At 38.0% G+C, this 24,608-nt stretch overlaps 1 protein-coding gene across 2 annotated transcripts; it reads right to left on the bottom strand.

Moving 5' to 3' along the window:
- Positions 1-396: 396 nt before the first annotated feature.
- On the bottom strand, positions 397-17,038 carry nsd2 (nuclear receptor binding SET domain protein 2). Of its 2 annotated transcripts, XM_020936790.2 has the most exons (24): positions 16,905-17,038; positions 14,485-15,117; positions 13,995-14,163; positions 13,756-13,922; positions 13,164-13,559; positions 12,752-12,962; positions 12,526-12,585; positions 12,343-12,449; positions 12,147-12,243; positions 11,948-12,066; positions 11,708-11,797; positions 11,286-11,412; positions 10,727-10,927; positions 10,467-10,646; positions 9,798-9,954; positions 6,444-6,646; positions 5,839-5,942; positions 5,395-5,664; positions 4,953-5,069; positions 4,470-4,611; positions 4,242-4,348; positions 3,555-3,750; positions 2,771-3,098; positions 397-1,852 (listed from the first exon to the last, which is right to left on the bottom strand). In XM_020936790.2, exons 2-23 carry the CDS (start codon positions 15,088-15,090, stop codon positions 2,806-2,808), a joined length of 4,119 nt encoding a protein of 1,372 aa, XP_020792449.1. In that variant the 5' UTR covers positions 15,091-15,117; positions 16,905-17,038; the 3' UTR covers positions 397-1,852; positions 2,771-2,805. The 2 variants fall into 2 exon arrangements, with proteins under 2 accessions (XP_020792449.1, XP_055018219.1); XM_055162244.1 differs by having other exon boundaries at positions 397-3,098.
- Positions 17,039-24,608: the final 7,570 nt, after the last annotated feature.

The raw sequence follows: 24,608 nt of genomic DNA, 5'->3' as shown, positions 1-24,608 counted from the left end.
TACAAATATCTGAATTAAACCGTAACATACATTTTAAACAAACACTAGAGTGATTGACTGCTTTGTGAACACCTGGCTCACACACGTAATTTTTGAACTTTTTTGAACAATTTTTTACATCATATCATGGGATTTTAACCACGAAATGCAGCACTTGCAGTTCGAAGGACACAAATAGGGAATTGCTGGATTTTGTAAAATGAATGGTTTGTTTTCCTTATATCCATGTGCAAGAAGCTAGCTGAGGAGCTATGGACATTTGAGATGCTGCAGGCTTTGCAGCAAAACTTGAATTTCCCTCAGGATCAATAAGGTATCTCTCTCTCACTCTCTCTCTCTCTATCTTATGACATAACTTTATTATTATAAGTCTGCTCTCACAAAAGGAACAAGCGATCAATGTTTGGCCACTTTTTATTGCATGATTCATCAGAATGACATCCTGCACAAAGTGTTTGAGCACTGCGCCAAAAAACAAAAACAAGAACTGTTGGATATTTACAATAAAGACTCAACTATTGGCACTTTTACATTATGTACACATTAGTCTGGGTTTCACTATGACAGTAGTTACATGACACTTTTCTACAGGCAAAAATAGTGCTTAGGAAAACTCACTACATTCACTCAAAGGGGTTAGATTGTTACAAAAACTATGCAAATAACCACTTCTGTTCAAATATGTACAGAAAAAATTTGGAACTTTTGACTGTAAATAAGACTAATGCAATGAAGACCGGTTTGTATCATATCAATCTTTTCTATATAGTTAAAAAGGCAAGAGAAAACTGCCTCAAAAATGGTTTGCATCAAAGAAATTAATACAAAGACATAATGAGAAGAATTGAAAAACACTTTGATGTTTGCAATCTTGAAGCTTGATCAGTGGTACATAATTCCCTACAGTAAATATTCAATGTTTTTAAAAAAAGGAGCCAGGGCTAATATGGGATTTTTTTGTTCAGCAAGGAGCCACATGCCAATAAAAAGTTATCTCAAAATCAACACCAATTTTAGATTTAGAAATTGTTTCCAATTTCCAAAGACAAAAAGCTAAATTTTTTTCTTACTGAAAGTTTTAGTCAATTAGTTGCAAAATAAAGATGTCGTTTTTGAACTAGCAGATGTTAGGATATTTCAACAGTTATGGCTCATTTTGCTCCTTAAACTGCTGCTTTACCAACTATAGGGAACACATTAGCAATCTAGTACTGGACTTTCCTGAAATTCTCAAATGTGAAAGGAAAATGTCACAAAATGACCAGGGGCTTTTTGTGATTCAATACAAAAACAGTAACAAGTTCGATGTTGTTTTTGAACACCACTTATTTTAACAGAATCAGCCATTATAGAAGCACCAAAAACTGTAGCAATAAAACTGACACTCTGATTTAAAACAGGCATTTTGTGAATAGTTACATACTGTACCTTTTGAAAAAAATAAAAAATAAAATAAAACTATATAGAAACTCCTTCATTTGTTATAGAGGGAGGAAGCTGTTTCAATCTCCCAGTAGTGTATGCAGACCTCACATATTAGTTCCAATACTTAAGGTAGTTCAAGTTGCCATTTTCAGCATCAAGACATAAAAATAACTCTAAAATAATGTTAACTAAAATAAAATTGTAAAAGTCTACATTGGCCTCATAGTGTCTGTCTCCATAGTCGTTCAGTCCAATATAACTTTACTATACATATAAAAAATAAAAGGCCTGGTCTATTATCAGCATTTGGTCTTTGTTTCTTGATAAAAATAAAAGATAAAATTATTCAAGTCAGCGGTGAAGCAGTTGGTTTGGTGGTAGAGAAATAGCACCGTCTAGTGGACACCAGTGGACCTGCATTGGAAATCTGAAATGAACAGCACCAATGAATGCTAATTTGAAATCCAACATTTTGCCTCTTAATATAAAGTGTTAAGACTTTTTTTTTTTTTTTTTTTTTAGGTCAAATACTGCTATAAGATTGGAAGCACGCAGTTGTAATCTTCACGTTTTAAAATGATCCAATAGACAGTTGCTACTTCAGAATGTTCAAATTTACTTCCAAAACAAAGTCCAACGGTAGAAAAATTGCAGTGTCACTTAAGGCTTGTGGTGCTTTACCACAGATGTTACTCAGTGCAGAAACTAAACCTGATATATTATCCATGAAACTTGGGTAACTTGGTTTCAAAATTGGCACAGTTCAGTAACTTGTCGCCATGGAGATGGTATAATTGGAACCACTATATTAATAACTACACTTTAATTAGCCTCAAAAAAGCAAGAATGAAGACTTAATTCATAATGAACAAATAGTTTATTAAAAAGGGCTTAGTAACTACTTAAAGGTGCTACATGTAACATTTCGGTTGGGGGGTTTCTATGGATATGTCATTGCTCTGCTTAAAATGTTCCACAGTATGACAATAAAACAGATCTACCTTTGATGTATTCAATTACAGGTTGGTTTAAACTGCTCAAAAACAGGCTGAGCTGGGTTGCCCCTCCACAGATTTGACCAGTAAGTTGGCCTGGTTTGATCTCCACGATCATAGAAAGGTTTAATGCCATACTGTGAAACATTGCAGACAAAGCTATAACATCTCCATGGAGAAAAGTATTTGAAGAACCCTCCGCCAGAAAAGTTACACAGTGCACCTTTAATTAAGAGGTCAGGTTAGAAGGTAGTAACTACTTACGGTAAATGCAAAAACTTAAACCTGAATCATTCTTCATCAACAATTTGTTCATGCTTTATTAAAGTGTAGCTATGATAAAGTGTTACCGTATGATTTGTCAATGAAGTGGTCTGTGGTGGTGTCACGCCTCAGCTGCCTTTTTCTTCTTGTTATATTTCCGGGGGACTTTTTGGGGAGGTTTTTTGCTGCAGATTTTGTTTTTGCGCTTGGTCTCTTTAGTGGCGACGATGGTTTCGAGTCTCTGGCGGATCTCGGACTCCTCGTGGTCCATGCAGCAGAGCAGTCCCGTCGGGGAGCAGAGTTTCAGGGCGCCCTCCTCGTGTGCTTTACAGAACGAGTTTGGACAGAGTTGACAGAAAGACCCCGAGTTTTTACCACAAACATCACAGTGGTGCCACGGACAGTCCCAGCGCCCTGAGGAGGAGACAGAAGACTTACAGCACTTATTACAGCAATAATAGCTACAGTGATATTAGCTAAGAATAGGAAGCATATTACAGAGTGAACTACTTTAACATTGTAAGATCAATCTGGTATGGCTCCTTCAATTAATGGCTAAAATGAGGCACACTTTGTGGAAAGGCTCAAACATATGTATACTGAAGATAAAATTGTTTGAGCTGTAGCAGTTTGTTGTTTAAACACTATGTGAAGTATTACTTCACCATTTTGTTAAGAAATTGTCCTATTAGTTAACAGTAAAAACATGCCTATTTGCAGAAATAAACAAAAAAACATAAAATATTTTACTGAGCAAAAATTGTTGTAACTAGGGCCTAAACACAGAACATTATTTCAGTTATTTTACAAAAATGTCTGGGTATACTTGAGAATGAAGAAAAACAAAACATTAGATTGCGTAAGTCCTACCGAAAGGCCTCTTGGTGAGGTTGAGGCAGCTCAGGTGATAAGCTTTCGTGCAGTGCTTCTTATTGCAGAGCACCAGCTGTCCTCCATCGCCGCACCGGAAACACTCGTCCTCAGACTTTTTCCCGTCGGTTTTCCTCTTTTTATACTTCCTCTTGACGCGCTTCACTTTAGGCTCTGCAGGCTGCCCATTGGAGTTCTGTCAAATAATTAAATAAAACATTAATTCAAAATGTTATGCGATTAGATAAACAACATTTCAAGTAATGGAAAGTCCACTACACTCACTTTAGTTTGTGGTCTAACATTAGTAAAAATCTTTATAAAGTGACAGAATAAAAACTCCAACTCCAAGAAATATACAAGGTAGACATGAAAATCACTTCTAAATAATAGTATGTTTCCCATGAATGCAGGAGACTATGGTGACCTGCCACAGTCTAAAATAAACTTGACAATTACTTAGCATAACATAATCAGACTTTGTTGCTCATTGTATTATCATTAACTAAAGAAACAACACTGGTCAGAAATGACAGCTTAAAGATTAAATGTAAGAGGAAAATGACATTAATACTTCACAAATTGAATGAGATGAAATTCTTCAAATAAAAATGATTTGAGCCACCATAGTCTTAATAAAATCTATGGGAAACACTGTAGTCTATGAACCCAACTCTGCGGCTCTACCTTGGGTCTGTCTCCTAGGAAACCGCTGCAGTTGGGGGCTCCACAGCGACACACCATTTTGTCGTTCCCGAGGCAGTCCAGGTTGTAGTTGAAAGTGAGTTCAGTCCCTAAAACAAAAATAACAAAAATAATCTTCAAAAACACAGTATTATTAAAATATTTTATTACTATATATATTATTTCTTTTTAAAAAGGTAGACAATCTTTGCAATCTTGAAATACACAAACCTGCTGGTATGTCCCGCACAGCAAACAGCCCGACCCTGGTGTCCCCGTTCACGGTCCACTTCTGCGTCTCACAGTTGGGCTGACAGCTGTGGTTCATGAAGCGAGAGTAGTTTCCCTTTGGCCCTGCGTCGATGATACGATCCTGGAGGAAATGGGCAGAACTCAGCATTAGTCAGTAGAAATTACTGTAGTCTTGTCCCAGTGAAAGATTAGAGTCATGAACACAATTTGCACATCAAAATGTTAAATCAGTTTTTAAACGCTGTGATATTTCTGTATAGCTGATTTTTGTTGTATTGACAACTGTAATGTCACAGATTCTCATGTGCGACATTCCCAATGCAATACTTTTATTTAGCGCTCGGTGGAAACAGTGCTGCTGCAAAAAAACAGCATGTTATTAATCCACACAAGAGCACAAAATAAATGCCAAGAATATGTTTAAAAACAGACTGATCCTGGTATTTGGTGTCAGTCACAGACCTTGTCGATGGTGAGCATGTAGAAGTTGGTGATGTTGTTTTCTTGAGCATATTTAATTCTTGAGCGACACTCCTCCTCATCGATCAACTCTCCGATGTACTCATTCACAAATTCACCCTGAGGGGGAAAATATTATTTGTAAGTAGTACCTTTAAAAAGTAGAGGAATACTCAACAGTTTGATTTCTGAACAAGACAGTTACAATCTGCATGTCCACTAAAAATCCCATAGCAGTCTAAAGTTGGATATGAATTCTCTTTGCTTGGTGAAGTGAACCCAAAATTTTATTTATAGGAGAAAAAAAAAAGAAAAATATATTATGTGAAATATATACACAATCTTAATGTTATAATAGTGGGAAATAAAACATCCCATAATTACACAATATGATTTAGCCTGAGTGTAAATTGTGAAGTCAAATGAAGATAACCGTAAAACAGACCTTCTTGATATCCCGCAGTGAGATGAGCCCCCAGCCTTTGCCGGGGGTCTTGATGATCTTGGTGTCGGGGTACAGGCGCTTGGTGAAGTCCTGGTTACAGCAGCGGTCTCCACTGGGACACACCTGTGGGTGGCATTCGTACAGCAGCATGCGGTTCAAGCACTCCGACTCAAAACTGCACGGACGCTCGTCTGATGGTTTACAGTTACACTTTGGGATCTCAGAGATATCTGCTGTGCAGACCTGCACCCGCCCCACTGGTCTGTTCACCTGAGGAAGGCAGTTTGGACAGTACAATTTAGTAATTAACAATAGAAATTCTGTTGGAAAAATAATTATAAAATAATAAATCATAATAATACATACTTGTATGCCGGTTTTTTGGACACTCAAAGATATAAACAATAGGAATAAAGAAATAACAAGAGTGAGTGAGTGTCTAACCTTGATGAATTTATATGGTGGCGGTTTTCGGCTGTTTTCTTGTGCCTCCTTTGCCTCGCGTTTCATCTTAATTTCTGTAAATCGATCTTCGGCTTCCAACAAAGCTAAATATGAAGAAAATACAGTAAAAATTGTATCTATATTGTAACCTATCTGAAAAGTGAATGTGCACTATGTAACGTTTCGATAGTGTGCAACCTATGTGTATCCATAGAGATCTTACTGCTTTGCCTGGCATTGGACAAACTATTAATCCTCAGAATACCTCACACATTACAGTATAATAAATATGTCATTAAACCGATGTATGTTGTTTTTTACTCAATTGCAACTGTCTTTAGGTTTTTTGTAGATTTTTGAGCAATAAACATGTGGCATCACCTTCTTGTCTTCATGTAGATAGTGACACAATGCCATACAGAGGTATATTTTTGGCAAAACAATATCGCCGTGGAGCAGGTGGTGGACCCTCCAAAAATACATGGTGCACCTTTTATGTACATACAATTTGATATGGATCTTTCTTTGCAACATTATCTGAGTTTTTTAAATGTGTGACAAATTACAAATGCTTCCAAGACAAGGTAAAAAACTAGGTTGCTCACCATTCTTGAAGACCTTCCCGATGGAGCTCCTCTGGTGTTTGCTGCCTCGGTCTCCCTCCACATAGGGAAACACTCGGCCCTGGTGTGTCCAATAGTAATCCTTAGAACCAAAGAAATAAACGGGAAACTCTCCCATCTCATGACGAAGGTGCTGGATGTTTGTCGGGACGTTTCTGGGGTGGTTGATCTCAGCTGGCCACCATCTACAAGGACAACGTGATTAAAAGTAATATACAGTCCCTGACAAAAGTCTTGTCGCTTATCCATTTTGTAGAAACAAAAGCTTATAACCTAACTTTAAATTAGAGCCCGACCGATATGGATTTTGCTGTGGCCGATATGAAACCGATATAATGGGTGTTGAAGCTGCCGATAGCCGATATATTTAGTGATGTAAAAATTCACTGTAAATGTTGAATTGTTTAAAAAACTTAGGTTTGGCTCTGGTGGATTTTAAATTGGGTTTATTTAGGCAACATTTATTGTTATTCTGCCTCTTTACATCATATTTACAGACAGTAGGTTGGCTTAATGGCATTTTTGCATCACATTCTAGACACTAGTGATGGGTATTCCAGTTCTTTTTAGAGAACCGGCTCTTTTGGCTCGGCTCACTAAAAGCTGCTGGTTCTTTTGGCTCCCAAGTGGCTCTTCAGATTGTTTTGTTGCAAGCAGGACTAAAGCACGTCTAAAGCAGGACTGAATCAGGACTGAACCAGGTCTAAACCAGGACTGAAAAAGGACTAAACCGGGACTTATTTATTTTATGCTAAACTACAGTCAAATATGCTAGTTTTTTTTTTTTTTTTTTTTTTTTTTTAAATCCTACGTACACGCAAATTTCTCAAAGTTTCGTTTTTAGCCGCAGCCGCTGTCAAACCATGAATCTGCACGCGGCGTGAAGAGAAAAAAAGTGAGAGAAAGAGAAAACACGGCTCCCAATAAGGATCAGGCTCCTGTCGTTCCCTTCAAAGAGCCGGCTCTAAGAGTCATTTCGTTCGCGACGGACCCATAACTAGTAAAGAAAGTAGCGCTATTAGCCTTTAGCCGTAAATACGTGTGCGCCGCGGTAATTAATTATATGCGCAAATGTCATAATTCACACCTCTATTCACAGCTCATTTACATATCAGTGCAGGTCCAGTAGCAAATATACGGCCAATATAGTCACTTTAGAACAGACCAATAGAAAACAGTCTGTTTATGTGCATGAGCTACAGCAGCTAACCCATAACAAATGACAAAAACTAGCTTCAGAGTCGACATATTTCCAACACTCACCGCTCATACAGGCTCCTCCTCACATCACAAATCTGCACTAATAAATGTCCTTTTAATCCAGACTCAAACCGATTGTCCGTAAAAAGAATATAATCTAAGTGTTTGGATCTGTGTCTGCAGGTGTAAACAAACACACGTGAGTGATGCGACTCCGTGGTGTGTTCAGGGACAATACGGACACACACAGACAAATGAATCCGTAGATAAATATTGATGTGGAGCCACATATTAGGACATTTATCTGTCTGTAAATTTGATTAAATGCACAGAATGTAGAGAGTCTAAGATTTATAACGAGGTATAACATGCCCACGTGAAATATCGGCCCCTATCAGCAAGCATATCGGCCGATAGCCGATATGCCTGAAGTTGCCCATATCAGCCGATAATATCGGCCAACCGATATATCGGTCAGGCTCTACTTTAAATTAATCGATTGGTTTTAGAAATGTCTCATATGAAAGCTAAAACCCTCCCAAATTATGCTCAATATACTAAAATAAATTTGCTTCACTGAAGAAAGATTGATCTTTTAATGAACACAGAAAGGTCAGATTTTGGCAAGACAAAAGTCTTGTCGCCTTGTCATATGATGCACCCAATCCTAGATTACAGCCTCATCTGTGATCAGTTACTGATCAATCAATTAGTGGGTGTGTATAAAAAGAACCCCAGCACAGCAGACCTTCACATCAACTGCAACTTGACCTCTGACAACATGCCTAAGATCCACCCTGAGACCAAAGCGTTAATTATCAAGAGGCTGAAGACCAGATCCACTGCTGAGGTGGCTGACACCTTCAATGTGTCTCAGTGTCAAGTACAAAGAATAAGAAAAAGATCTGAAATGACTGGAGATGCTTTTGACAAGCCCAGGTCCGGCAGACCCCGCAAGACAACTGCTCGAGAGGACCGTTTGTTGATTTGAAAATCCAAGGCCAGCCCCTTTTCCACTGCAGCAGAGCTCCACCAGGCCTGGTCACCTCAAGTCCGTGTCAACCACAACAGTTTGTAGAATTCTGTCTGGAAATGGCATCCATGGTCGAATCAGTGCACAGAAACCAGCACTAAACAAAAGGCAATTAAAAAACCGTGTGGCATTTGCCAAGGCCCACAGCCTGCTAAAAGGATGGACACTGGAAAAGTGGCAGAAGGTGGATTTCTCAGATGAATCCTCGGTTGAATTACATCACAGCCGCCGCAAATATTGCAGGAGACCTACTGGAGCCTGCATGGATCCAAGATTCACCCAGAAAACAGTTAAGTTTGGTGGCGGAAAAATCCTGGTCTGGGGTTCCATCCAGTATGAGGGTGTGCGAGACATTTGCAGGGTGGAAGGCAATATCAATAGCCTAAAATATCAAGAAGTATTAGTTACCTCTTACATTCCCAACCATAAAAGGGGTCAAATTTTGCAGCAGGATGGTGCTACATCGCATACTTCTATCTCTACATCAAAGTTTCTCAAGGCGAAGAAGATCAAGGTGCTCCAGGACTGGCCAGCCCAGTCACCAGACATGAACATCATTGAGCATGTCTGGGGTAGAATGAAAGAGGAAGCATGGAAGGCAAAACCAGAGAATCTTGATGAACTCTGGGAGGCATGTAAGACGCTTTCTTTGCTATTCCTGATGACTTCATCAACAAATTGTATGAATCATTGTCGAACCGCATGGATGCAGTCCTTCAAGCTCATGGAAGTCATACAAGATATTAAATATGGATCTCACAGCACCACTACTTAATTCACTGACGTTATGCAACATATTTTTGTATTTGAAGTAAATTATTTGTTCAATTTTCTGTAGGCGACAAAACTTTTGTCTTGCCAAAATCTGACCTTTCTGTGTTCATTAAATGATCAATCTTTCTTCAGTGAAGCAAATTAATTTTAGTATATTGAGCATAATTTGGGAGAGTTTTAGCTTTCATATGAGACATTTCTAAAACCAATCGATTAATTTTAAGTCAGGTTATAAGCTTTTGTTTCTACAAAATGGATAAGCGACAAGACTTTTGTCAGGGACTGTAGTAGAAAGAGTAACAAGGTAATGCATAATAAAGATGCCTTACCTGTACGTCCCCAGTTTGACCCACACAATGTCTCTGTATTTGGGTTTTTTTCCAGCTCGACAGTCATTGCAGAACCAGCTCCCCTCTGGCATCGCAATGTTCAAACAGTCAGGGTGAAAAGCAGCGGGACACGACTCACAACACAGCAACTGTCCACCTGTCAACATAACAGTGATTTAAAATAGAGATTTAACAGATTCACTAACATGTATATATATTTAATTAGCATGTAATCCTACAATAAAATTGTATGCTATATTTATAGCCTTATGTGACACCAGTCTCTTGTTATTTTTGCTACATTGAGTTTATTATTATCATTTACATGTTTGCCCTTTGTTATTATAATATATTGTGATGTACGAGCTACTGTGTATAAATAATTTCCCTTGTGGATCAATAAAGTTTGTCCGAGTTTAAGGAAGTCTAAAAATGCTATCAAAACTTAAACTGGGATGCAGTTAGCTGCCTCATATTAAAGACACAAAAAGGATAGATTAAAAAACAGAATTTAGCAAACCATAGCAAGATGGACATTCAATCAGAAAACACTATTTTCTAAACAAAACCACAATATCAACATAGGCGACTTTTGTATTTATTACACAACTTTAAAGAAATAATTGGATTCAAACTGTCTAATGTACCAATGTATGTATATAGACCGACCTTTAGAGCAGACGAAGCACCAGCTGACGTTGACGTGGCTGTGATGGCTGTGGTTCTTCTTGGCGTGGTAGTGGTTTGTGCAAATCAAGGCAGAGTTTGTGATGGTCTCACTTCCTGCAGCTACACAGAAGTCCCCAACATGATAGGCCACAGGACAGCGAAGACAGCGCATCAACCGACCTGTGAAGAAAAGTAAATTCGATATGTCTGAAAAACATAAATTTACGTAAAATAAACTGCATAGGTTTGAGCAGTCTTACCTTTGTTGGCGCGGTGCTTGGACTGGCCGCTGTAGTAGCAGCTGATGCAGGTGTGCATGGGGCAGCGAAAGCCCTTGTTGTCGAACACAGTGAGCGGGCTGAGGCGGACACAGGCCTCATGGTAAAATTTACCGCAGTGAGGGACATGACAGCGTCGTACCTCACCATCCGAATTTTTACAGCTGAAACATGAGTGGACCCCTACAGACATAGAGGAGATACGGGGGTTTAAGAAAGAAGGGGAGTCTGCCATAAACAGAGCCTATGTTCACACTTACACACACCATAAAAGTTTGGTCTTAACAAGGACATAATTAAAACTGAACTGGACTAGAGCAAAAGTCTACATCAGAACTGTACAAGGATCAGACTAGGACCAGTGTCAACAGAGCCCAAGATTTAGAAATGCTTTTTGCTGTATTGTGCAAAAGCTAAGATTACATGCTCATTCTTAGGTATAAAAACTTCTTAAATCAATTTAATCTGTGCTCTTAGAAATTGGCGTTGTGCAAAATCAAAATCCTTAAGTCACACCACATTAAACCAAACAGATCCTGACCTGAGCTGCACTCGGGACACAGCAACTTGTCCTCTGGTTTAAGGGACAGTCCCAAACACTGGAGGTGGAACATCCCGCAGCACTGCCCCTCACAGGGCACCAGATCCTCCCCTGCCCCCTCACACATCTGTGACAGCATACAATAGATGATTAGGCAACATCATATCATTAAGTATATTCATGTCATATTTGTCTCATTAAAGCATGCAAAGTGAAACAGAGCTTTTAATTATATCAATCATATCAACTACACCTGCAGACCTGGTTTGTCATTACTGACTCCTTCTCATTTTAATCAAAATATAACCTTCTAAAAATACAGTAATAATTAAGCAGCCAAATTTTATGAAATATTAGGCCTGTCAAAGTAATATATTCATATTATTCAACAGTATTTTAAATCAAATAAAAATAAGTCTTACATGGCAGACAAACTCCTTTTTCCGCTCTCCTTTCTTGATCCCGTCCAAACTGTCACTCGGAGAATCAGGACGTCCTTCACTTCCAGAGCCCTGGGGCAGATAAAAACAATTTTAGGATTACTGAATGAAATTATGTAGTTTTTTACATTACCCAATAAACAGCATAGTGGTACTAGGTCAACAAACTGGGGTTTATAATGCAGTACCAGGAAAACAGGCATCACTAATCTGAAGTCTAACCTCGGTCTCAGGACAAATGGACGGTCGTTGTTTTTTGGGTTTAGTCGGAGTGGACTCTTCACTCTCTCCAACCAGTTTCCTTTTCCTCTTATACTTTGGTTTCTCTGCTTCAACATCATCTGTTAAAAAACATAAAAAATAAAATAAAAAAAATTTTATGACAAAAACTTTGCTTAGATGAGAAATAACCCACATTTACCTGCAAGACCAATGGACTTCTTTAATTTCTTCTTGGTTTCCTTCTGACCTTTGACCAATTTCTTCTTTTGTTTTTGCTGCTTTTCTGAAATCTGGAACTAGATGAAACAGGAGACATATTTGTCAATAATAATAACTTTTTTTTTTTTTTTTTTATATTGTAATATACATTAAATTATTTGAAGTAAAGTAGTCACCTGATCATCTCCATCTTTGCTTATTTTACGCTTCTTTGTTTTTTGGTCTTTATCTGTTGTAACATCAGATATAGACCTTTTTACATACTTCTTCCTCTCCTTTTTAACTGAAAGTTAAAATTGGTTATAAACTTTTTGTATTTAAGATTTAAAAATTTAATAAAAGCTTTAATGTTGACCTACTTTGAGAATCTGTCTTCTGGTCTTCAGCCTTTTTCTTGCCAAATTTCTTCACTTTTTTACCTACAGAACAAAATAACATTACCACTTTTGTAACAAAAAAAAAGTGTCTAGTGCATTAAACAAACAATTAATCATATTTCTTGAAAAAATAGAGATGCAATGTTACTGCTTGAATCCACACTTGACCACCATTAACCCACTACTCAAACTTATACTTCGCACAAACCTGGAAGTGAAACTGTTGCCGTAGCTGGGTCTGAAGCATGATCTGTTGAGGGAACTTTCTTTGTTTTGATTTTTTTCTTGGGCTCAGAAAAACTGTCAATAGACATCTTTTTCTTTCCTTTCAACGTCTTGGATTGACACATTTTGGGGATCTTTTTGTTGGCTGGTTCTGATGTTTGTGTTGACAGATTTGTTGTAGATGGGGTAGTATCCTGTGAAAGATGGACATTATATAATTAAGCCACAAATGCCTAAACTAAGCCTATGCAATTCTATATCCACCATCTTTTACACAAACATCACGTACATGCATTTCTCAGATTAACAACTATGAATATGTCCAAACTTAGTCTCTCCCCCCTTTGCACATGATGATATAATTGCAATAAAAGTAATTACAAAACATAACAAACCTGTGTATCTGATTCTGGAATTTGTTCAGAAGAAATATTTTTCAATATTTTGTTTTTACTTTTCTTGATGTTGTTGAGTTTGTCTTTGAGCTTCCACTGGACCGTTTTGACTTTGGTCTTTTTCCCCTTTGCAGTGCCCTCTGATGTTGTGCCTGCATCTCCTCCTGAAGTTGGATCCAGAACTGGACTAAGTCTTGATTGCGTTTCTTGGTCCAGTTGTTTATTGAGCTCCAAATCCAACTTCTCCAAAACATGAGGGTTGAGCTGTGGTCCGTCTTCATCGTAGATGAAGGAGAAATTTGTGAGTCGCTGATCTAGGGTCAGGCTCAGAGACTCTTTGGCCTGAGAGATGCCCACCCTCCACTGAGCCTGGAACTTACGAGGAACCGACGCAACCTATCAAAAAAATATTACATTTAAAATATATATATGGCAGCAGTTGCATAAACAAGTTGCATACTAAATGCTGCAATTATCATATAGTAAAATATTTATATTATTATATTTAGTTACTATATATAGTCTTCCATTTGTTGTCTATAAATATTTAATCATAACTGTGAGTCTTTTATGCCCTTTATAAATGGTTTACCTTCTTGTGAGTGGGGCGGGAGGCTAGCGGTCGATTTCCTGTGCTGAGCTCCTGGTACTGCTCTTCTCCAATGAAGGGCACCAGGTTCTTCTCAAAGATGTAGCCTCGCTCAGGGGCATCCCCAAAGTACTGCACATGGTACAGAAGGCCTGGCTTGGGGTTATTTACTGTAAAAAAACAATAGAGGTAATTATAAAGAAACTTGTAATTTGGTCTTTAGCTTATAAATGCTGTCCCACCTTTTACTTTTTGTCTGAGGTGGCTGTTATGCTCTGGGTCTGTGGTCACAATGCAGGGCCACCAGGGGTACCCTGAAACCTTGGTCCAAACCAGATCTCCGGGACAGAAACGCTCTGTGGGAGGAGCTTCCACTGTATGATGGGCTGATGGCTCTAATGGTTGATTGAACTGTAGAAAGGAAACAGTAAAGTAAATGTGTAAAATAAAATTACTCCTAATCAAAAATTTAACAAACAGTAGCCCGACGACATGTGCATCAACACAAAAAATATTAATATTTGTTCATGTTTTTTCAACAAATTTATCTATATTGATTAGACTAAACAAAGTACCTCTTATGGTCAAAGAGTTGTTAACGCAGCAGTTTAGTCAACAAACTGTTGTTCCAATAGCCAAAATAATTGCTTTTATTATCCCAAGACATTCTGTAACCTAAACAGACTGCTTTTTATTCCAATAAAGGTAATTTGAATAACACGTTATATTAACCTCATTTGTTTCTGCAGTTTCCTCAGGAGACTCCGAGTGTCCATTTATCTCTGGAGGGACAGAAGAAGGACTGTGGTTCAGCTCTAGTTTTAGCTTGAGCGGCCTTCCTCTCCTCTTTTTTCCCTCCTCCCGTTGATCAGTTTCTGTTATAGCGCCGTCTGTGGAGGTAACCAGACTCATCCCGTTGGTGGTGCATGGCTCCACTTGCGGCTGGGGCACCACTTGTGGCACAGAAACTTTTAACTCGGGCTCAGAGTGAGCGGGACAGTTGTGCTGATGGATGCCGTTAGTTGTTGGGGCGTCGGCTGGTTTGAAGATGGGGACTTCAGGGGTACAGAGTTTTGGCAGTGCGTCCTGGTGGTCTCCGTTCAGCACCAGAGAGGTCAGGTCCTTGAGGTGCTCGTGGTGTTGGCTGGACATCTTCTGGAGCATGTTGTCTTGTAGCGTAGCGGCTAACTGCGCAGCAGCCTTGTCCATTAGCAGAGCAGGATCAGAGGTCATGTCCACACAGCCCTTGTGGACACTCAGGGCCTCAGGCAGCTGCTTCATACTGATTGGGTTTGCAGGTTTGGGCATCGAAGGCAAGGAGCTCCCTATGCTGTCCATCCCACTAAAGTCCCTCCACACACTGAGCTAAAGACAACACAAACATTAATACAAACTTTAATGTTGTGAGCAAAAACATGTTTTTAGGGCGACAACAAACAATGGACATTATTACACACAATAAATCTGTATTTTAACTTTACCTTAGACTTAACCTGGCTGTGCCAGATTGATATTGTTAAGCACAAGTTTCATCTTGCTGGCCAGGTTACTTTACACTACCCCAAAGTGCACTGCAGACTTACCTGAAATGCATCATCTTGTGATGCACCATTTACTTAAAAGGTTTTAACTCAGGACTAGGAAATCTTCTTGTCGTTTAAATCTTTATCAAACCACACCACCACATGAATGGCATGATAAGACATGCAGGGTTATTTACCAGTGAAAGCAGAATTTTAAGACAAATTTCACATTTTACTGTGTTTATGGTTATCCAAAATGCATACATGAAACACATCTAAATTACTCTAGATAAACACATGAACCAATCGGAATTGTATCAGAAGTATTTTAGCATGTTTTCCCAAACACAAAATGGCCCTCTGCAGCTCTGCAGAGCATAAACAGCACTGAGTGGAGGCGAAAGGGAAAACTGCACCTGTTACTGAATGTGCTAGCTCCATAGTTATTTCAAAGACGAGATCCAGGATTACTTCAAACTCAGAAAAAATAGCTGTACCAAAAGCATTAGACTTGTCTTCTGTGAACAGATCATAAAGTAGTACATACGCTGCATAATATGTGTTGTCCACCAAGCACAGACGCAGGTCTTACCGCGGCTTGTCCCACTGTGGTTCCTCCCGGACACAGGAGCTAGCTGTTAGCCGCTGTAAGAGCGTGAGCCGGGGGGAGCAGGAGGCAGGAGCACCGCATGCGGCCAGAGCCCAGAGTGTGGCCGAGCTCAGCCGCCACAGTGCCGCAGCTGCACAGCCACTTCACCGCGGAAATTACACTCTTTATTTTGCACAACCAGGTTCTACATAATGATAAAATAAACGTGGCTCGTCTTATGCTGTTTTGAATGATGTAGCGTCATATGCTATATTTATCAATTATTCACAAAAAGACAAATAGGTAAATGTTTCAGTTGTAAAGCATACATATATGTTCATTACCACCACAAACAGGGTTTCAAATAGGCCTGGGTACTTCCCAACAGCTATATAGTCAATAATTGCATTGACAGTATGCGCATTTCTGTATAATGTGTTAAAATAGTCTCTCCTCAAGTTACAAGTCTATATTAACTACATTTGGACGCAACAACATCACCCCAGTTAGTTAGTTAGTTTAAAACAAGGAATGAGACCTCAAGGAGTCATAGTAAACGGGGACAAACACATTCCCCAATGCAAAGAATCTCCAGTACTTGAGTCATGGATCTACAGGCAGTCTCCTTCCAGTAACTACAGCATCACTGACATACCCCAGTCAGCCATTAGCTACACACAAACCACGAAACAGATCAAGAACGCGACCAGCAGCTGAGAACAACAAATAAGAATGCTACCAAACAAATACACAAAGAAATGCGCTGACAAACCGAAAGAGCCAATGTCATTTAGCTGTATTGCTACAGTTTTCAATATAATAAATTCGTAGGCGCCATGACATCTTCTTTCTGGAATGCTAAACGTGCTAACCGAATGCTAAGCTGCGTTCCATTGAAACCAAGCCAAACTGCACATTTCGCGTTAGCATCTGTTAGCTCCTCTCCGGGCTAAAATGGATGATCGGTACGACACAGCAATCTCACCGACAACATCAACCAATTTTCACCTTTACGTGAAAGATATTACAGTTGTCATTACCTGCTCAGTCTCCCCGCGGTTGTTATACGAATAAAATTAAGGCATTCATCCCGCAAAGCGAAGGGTTTCATTCAGGGAGAGTGTAAAAGCTCGGAGGAAACTCAAACAGCGCGTCGGATCAGCGCGAAAAATACTCACTTCCGATTGGTCCGCAGCAGCGCGAGGAGCCAACCGGTGCTTTCAAAAAAACACCGCAGGAAGTAGCAGACCCACTGCGTTTTTCTTCTATTTTTATGCAATTTTCCTCCAAGTATTCCTTAATTTAATGTTTAAAGCTTAACGTGAGCACTGTGCACGCCCTCTTGTCCTGTATAGTCCTGATCATAGTTACAGTTTTATGACACAATCCAAGTGTAGATTAAGGTTGTGAATTATTTTATTATTTTGTAGACCACTTAATTAATCTTTTTAGTGGGTGTTTCGCACACGGATCAGCTGTTTTATAAGTATGAATAAAATGATTAACAATAAATCTATTAACATTTTATTTAAAAAAGAAAAAATGTTCTATTAAATTATTAACTTGTTCTGTGTGACAAATCAACTTTACCACCTATTGAAAAAGTTTTTATTATAACCCATTAGCCTAAACACGAAGGGAATAACAATACTGGCTATGAATTAAACTTAGTTATTTAGAGCCTCCATTCAGACTTCACATATTATTGTAGCTACTTTGCCTATGTTACAGTTAAATTAGCAAAATTAGCAAATTAAACCTTATACATATTAGAAAGAGGCAAGACACAACAACAAAGTATAACAATGACCCCAATTAGCATGCATGTGTCAAAAGAAGTTCCATTCATGGTTAATCATGCTTACCATTGTTTCATTACCATCTTATAATTGTTATATGAAACCACATTAGTAATTTAACTTTAAATTGTAAACCCTGACCTAGTGTTTGGATCTTACAATGCATGCAAGTGTGAATTACTGAATGGTTCCATCAACGACTCTGAAAGCTCAAGGAGTTGACAAACTAGTGTTAAAACATACATGGCCTACATGCTGTGTTTTTCTTGAATAGGATATTTCCCAAACCCAACAACATACAAAATATATAAACAATAGCCTAGTCATTATGTTTGTATAAACCCTCAGTCATCCAGCTGGGATATGTAATAAAAAATAAAATAAAATGTTAAGTCAAGAAATTTGATAATTATCATTTTAACTAATATTGTTCATTACTTGAAGAAAACCAGGCCTATATGCATTAGGCTACATGAAGTTATATTTTTATTTGAATATTATTAGCCTTAAGGCATGCATATCAATGTGACACAAGGTCAAATAACGCCTATGTTTGGTTTGTTAAGACACTATTTTGACGACAGTTCAGGCAGGATCTTTCGATAAATTATTTATTTTTATTCGTGTATTTTGATATCATATACATTTACTCAGTGCATACAATAACAGCCGGTGGGTGAAATCATGCAACACTGGACATTGAGGCTCAATTTCATCGCGTGACCTAGTTTTTACACGGCACGTGTCCTGATTCTGACCTACTCTACATAAAATGCTGTGCTATAGGTGCAAGACAAACCCGCAGTACCAACACAGAACGCTGCGGGGCGTGAAATCCACTCAAACTTACAGTGGTCTTCCTTGTAAATTTCATAATAAAGGTTTGAGCTTTTGAGCATTAGGTATGGAAATATAGACAGCCTATGTACTAGTATACTTTTATTTTACTGAATGTTGATATTCAGTGTGTGATATTTAGGCTAAATGCACAGTTAAACAAAAAGTTATAACTACAAAATTCTACTCATGTTAAAGGTAGGCTACATGTTATGTTTCTGGTGAAGGATCTGTCATCTGCCTGAAGGGAGATATTATTGCTTTACCTTGTTTCTCAGTGTAGCATTAAACATTTTGTATATATTCAGTCACAGGTGAGTCCTTCACCAGAAAAGTTACATTGTATACCTTTATTCTCCACAACATCTGATCTGTGAACTCTATATTTTCCCCATGAGGACTGAGGAGGTGCAGCATTAATGACTTGAATTTGAAGCCTGGCATTTTCATATATTAACAATTTGAAACTGAAACCCATTATTCATAGGATGACCACTGGTCATCTCAAATTGTATAAAAAGAAGGACATACTGTGGTTGGACATGGAAGGGCGGGCTTCATAATTATAGTAACATCATATGATATTTATTTTTAATCAGTTGTAACCATTAAAGTCAATAAACCCATTAAATATTGATTTATTTGGGAAACATATTATTATTATTATTATTATTATTATTATTATTATTGTTGTTGTTGTTGTTGTTGTTGTTTGTATTATTGTAAGTGCGTTATTTCAAAATGTACTTTGAAATAGTAATGGCAATCTGGTTTCTTAGGTAAAAAAAATAAAAAATCATTCATCTAAAACACAGGTGTCAAACATACCAGATCCGGCCCTCCAAGACCTTTAATCTGGCCCTTGGTTGATTTTCTACTAAAATATTTTAATTATATTTTCAATTTAAATATTGTTAATTTTCTGTGGTGCTGAGTATAGCAGCATCTCTAGCATCTCTGTGCGTGGCCCCTCCCACCAGAGCAAATGAAGACTTGGCTCTTTCCAAACTTGCCTCTTGCCTCTTTTAGGATGATTGTTTTGACTGTTGACCGTGACACCCTCATCAGCAAAATGTCAAAAATGAGAAAAGTGGACGCCGAGTGCAGGATTTTACAAGAAAAATTGACTTATTCCTGTTTGTATACAAGTTCATGTTAAAACATTGTGTTGAAATTGAATTTTTCTTAAAGTTTTAATATTTTGTTAAAAGAAAGAGTTTATCAATTCAAAAAGATTTCTGTAATAGATTTGTGTTTCTCTGCACAAATATTTGAATTTATTGTTATTTTTGGGGTATATATGCCATGAGTTTTCTGATGCGGCCCCTTTGGGATCAAAGTAGGTTGGATACGGCCCCCGGACCAAAATGAGTTTGATACCCTTGATCTAAAATATTCAAACAACTTTTACTTTGAAAATCTACCGGATGTTTTGATTCAGGCGTTTCCGTCAGCTTAACTATATACGTCAGCGTGAGCTCGGTTAACTGTTCGCAGTAAAGAGGGAAGGGCATTCTGACATGGAGCAAAATTTTCCACTGAAGAGGCTCATATATGTCTGAAGACCGGCTGGAAACGCACACGGATTAAAACGCAAACGCCTTGAGATTTATTCTTGCTCACAACTGGTTTTGATTGTCTTCTAATGACTTTTCGCCTCATTAGTCATCGCGTAGCTTGTCGAGAGATCACCGAAGCGAAGTAACCGACCAACCGCGTTACTAAACTGTTTATTATTTTTCGTTAACTGATACGAACTGCATCATGGCGCTAATCTTGTTTACGAGAACCAGAGCACCTTTGATGAAGACCTCCAGATCGCTGAAGAATGAATTTAGAAAAGGAAAAGGTGAGATTTATGAGTCTTTGTATGCGATCATTGCTGCTTGTCTAGCTACCTACATATCCCGTAGTTTAGCGTTACATGTGAGTGTGTTTTGGGTTTTTTCCATAGGATGCGGGGGCATCCTGGGGGGCTGCTAGGTAGTTTGGCATATACTTGTGTCCTAAAGGGATCTACAGGAAGTCACACTCAGTCTAAACAGTTTAATGGCATAAGTTGATGGTACAGTCTTTATACTGTTATGTTAAGGAGCATGACTTTGAACGTAATTTCATCAGTTGACTTGAGAGACGAGTAAATATCGCGAGATTACGCTTCTGTGAACCTTGAAGTAGAACTTATTTATATAATTTAATGGAGGTTATTCGGGGATAGCTTTGGGCCCAGTCGTACCTGCGCCACCTTCCTCTACCGCAGAGACAGCCAATTATTTATTTACAAGAAATATGATTCAGGATCAAACAAACTTGTTGTCAGTAGCTAGCTGTGATGTCATAGTGGGTGTATGTTGTTGCGTATTAGAACCAAAACAAAAACTGTTTCATGAGATGTCCAACAGTGACTCAGTGTTTTTTGTTGTTTTTTTTTAATTGGAGGGGGGTGGTTGGAAAGTTATTGGAATTTCTAAGATTGGTACCGCTAAGCTAAACATAGACTATAGCAGGTGTCTTTATGAAACAATTTGGTTTCACTTTCTCCTTTGGCTTGTTGGCACTTTGCAAATAAATTTGTGGTGTCTTTGTGGTGTAGGTTTTGTTTCAGAACGTTGCCTAGTGATATGTTAATGGAAAGGTTTTACCTTTTACATTATCTTCACATCTAGATCTCTGAGTAACAAAATTAATATTCTATAACTACTCATTGCAATCAATTTTTTTGTGTGTTTTAGCTGTGTCAGGAAAAACAAAACTAACCTTTTCTTTTATTTCTGATGGTCATTGGTGGTGCTTTTCTTTAATTATTAATCCAAAACCAACAAAACAGTGGTGCCTTTTGTAAGATGCAAATCAGATCTTGTGTCTGTGGTCCCACCTGCTGCTTAGTGATAGACAGCTGTACTAGTACTAGCTATTTCAATCAAATGGGTATAAATGGTAAAAGGTAATGTATGACTTTTTAATTATTCTCATGTCCACTTAGGAATCTGTGGAAATCATTAAATTTTTTAAAATAGATTCTGTGGATTTGCAGGTCTACATTTGAACTGCTCGTCTGGTGCTTCTTGGATTTAGGCCCAGATTATCAGACAAATTACTGGCGTAGTCGAGGAAAGGTCATCTTCTATTATAGCTTCATCCCAGACAAGGGCACCAAATTCATACTAAGAATAGACTAGTTTACTGGTTACACTTATCAAACTGTATACTCATCAGATGGATCACTTGCATACTTTGATTACATATAAATGTTCATGCAAATAACTATTAAAATCAATGTTCCTTCTTCCCGTCATTATAGAGTTAGTTTATTATATTAAAAACTGAATTGCCATTGACAATGAACAATGGTGCTAACATAATAACATTCATTTATATTGCTTTGAATTTGGGCTGGGCAATACGACAATGAAATGAATGAAAAATAATATTCCTAATATTGCTATAGTATTGCTGAACAATTTTTATTCATTTTCATTATGTCTTTTATACAATAAAAATGGCTTTTCAAATCACATTCACTGATTGGCTGTATACCTTATTTAGAAAGACCCACGCTGATAATTGACCATTAGAAATGACTGAATTGCAATCTCATTTAAAATCTTATTAATTGCACTGGTCAACTCATGGGGTATATTTATTTACACACACTGTTAGGTTTACTGTCTGAATTTGGAGACCATTGCCCCTAGAAATTGGACCGATCAGCTGTGGCCTGCCTGATTCTAAAGTTAAACATTAACTCTAGTTCACTCTGAGTAAATGGCATTATCCAACAGCCTTGATAACCTCTGACTATCCAGACTTGATACTGTACAACACACATGTTTCTATTGTAGTTAATGTATTTGTCTTACCTCACACTCGGCTCAACAACAATTTATCAATTTAACAGTCTTTTAAGCTGTATTAAGACATGGTTGATCACTGGTAGTAGTCCTGCTTTGTTCCAAATTACTGTTCTAGGCCCTGTTCCAATACTATTCTTATTATTACTGGTTTTCTAATTTGTTTGTTGTTTTGTCCTTTATTGTGAAATTACTATCTTTACAAACCCAAATTTATGTTTGGTTTTAACTTTGTCAAATTCAGGTAAATATTGTCTGATGTGTACGTTATATTTATTGGTTTCCTTCCCAGAAGAGGCCAACCTACATATATCAGGTCTGGTGGTCAAAGTCAAACAAGACCTGCATAGTGAGAATGCCAAATATTCATCTCAGGTTTAGGGATTAACTGTCTGTGAGGTCTCTGAACGTGACTTGAAACATAATCAGTCATTTATCAAACCTCGACATTTAACTGGTCCAGTTGATGCCATTAAATATAGACCACTTTTCTATGAGCACCAGACACATTAGTGCAGTTACAGCTAGCATAGTGTTTAAACAATATTGTGTTGAAACTGGCAAAATCTACAAAGAGTTAAAAGATTTTGGAACTGGCAACTAGGGCTGCATGATTTTGGAAAAGTATTACAATATTTGGGAATTTATGTTTTCAATTAGGATTGAAAGCACAGATTACATGAACTAACTGCTAAACTAAACTCCTTAAAAAGACAGATATTATTTTGCTGTTTGTGAGAGGCCATACTTTTAAGGACATTGCCTTTTGCACTTTGATATTTATAACCAATCCAATTAAAATTTTAATATGTGCTTTGGCACCAGTATTGATCTCATTGTCAGTTTCATTTAGTAAAGATGACATGATTTGTCAGTGACCTACAAAACAAAACAAAACACCTGAGTTTACATTGACCTGATTCCAGAGCAGTGTGTTGGTAATAAAAAAGGTCCCCAGAGGAGGTAGCATGTCTCTGTTTTTAGCATTTAACAGCCAGGCAGCTGCCGGCCCCCAAACTACCAGCACGAGACTAAACTGAAAATCTGGAGCAGAGCAGGAAACTGTGGTCATGCCCTTTCCTTATATGAGGGTTACAGTCAAATCACCTGGGCAACAATTCACATTTTCTGTTAATGAAAGTAAATGACAAATATTTTTTCTGTATTGATCGATAATAGATGACTTCTACCTTACAGTCTGTTTTGACTTTCTTCGATTTAGTTGGTTTGCCTATTAACCAGATTAACTCTATAATGTGCTGTCAGATATTGTGGTGTACCTTTTGCCTCAGCCTTGGAACTATACCAAGTCAATTGCACTCACTAGTCCCTTTTTAAAAAAAAATCCAATTATGTAAACTTTTAAGTCTGTAATTACAGTTTCTTTTATCTGCTGTTGCCACTGTAACATCATGGAAACACTGAAATATGACATGGTTGCTTTAGCTAAGAAACTACACTCACTGTATCAGTTTTGGTTGGGTTTAGCAACTGTATGTCTACAATAAACAGTTTAATTGTCAAGTATCACCTAATGTGTAGCTCTCCAGGATTAAACTGGTCTTATGCCTACAATAAATCAGAACTAAATCATATTTAAATTAAACTGTAATTAAGTGTATCATCAAAAGAATACACCATACAACTAGTGCAATCTAAGCCAATGTGAACCTAGAAAATATTAATCTTTAAATTAAAACTAATATTGTTTTGGGGTCATGCGGTAATTTAACATTGGCAGTAGCATGTTTTAAAGGTACAGTATTCCTGAAGTTTTCTACTGGTCATGTGCTGTCACTGTGCACTCATCCACAAAGCTCTGTCAGTTCCAGTAACCTCTGCTGAACCTCTCTGGGCCCACTCCAGTCTTACACGTGAGGCTGCAGAGGGGGCGGCCCACGGCCAAAGCTCTAATACCATTGGTCGAAAGTATTTTAGACTCCACCCCTTTTGCACTATGTTAACCGGGTGTTATAACCAGTATGCTTTCCATGGGCCTCTCTATGAAGGCACTGGAACTCAATCTCCATAAAGCCAACGAATACTTAGATCTCCCTCTTAAAGTCATATTACTGACATGAGGAATAAAAGTATGCAAAATTTACTCCTGCAATAATAATTTAATATATGACCAGGTAACTTGTATAATGACCTTATGTCACCTTGAGCTCCTTAATTTAGGGTTAGAACTAGAGCCCGACCGATATGGATTTTGCTGTGGCCGATATGAAACCGATATAATGGTAGTTGGAGCTGC

This window comes from Boleophthalmus pectinirostris, unplaced genomic scaffold, assembly GCF_026225935.1.
Source record: "Boleophthalmus pectinirostris isolate CB_2022bp ecotype Guang Dong unplaced genomic scaffold, ASM2622593v1 HiC_scaffold_440, whole genome shotgun sequence".
In the NCBI taxonomy this organism is placed as follows: Eukaryota; Metazoa; Chordata; class Actinopteri; order Gobiiformes; family Gobiidae; genus Boleophthalmus; species Boleophthalmus pectinirostris.
The sequence above is the reverse complement of the archived record's forward strand: the minus strand, read 5'-3'. Positions and strand labels throughout refer to the sequence as shown.

Excerpts from the sequence above, each read along its gene's own strand:
- nsd2 (XM_055162244.1), bottom strand. The coding sequence starts at position 15,090 with ATGGACAGCATAGGGAGCTCCTTGCCTTCGATGCCCAAACCTGCAAAC. Across the intron at positions 11,798-11,947 it reads CCATTTGTCCTGAGACCGAG|GGCTCTGGAAGTGAAGGACG; the intron begins GTTAGACTTCAG and ends TATCTGCCCCAG. Across the intron at positions 6,647-9,797 it reads GTCAAACTGGGGACGTACAG|ATGGTGGCCAGCTGAGATCA; the intron begins GTAAGGCATCTT and ends TTGTCCTTGTAG.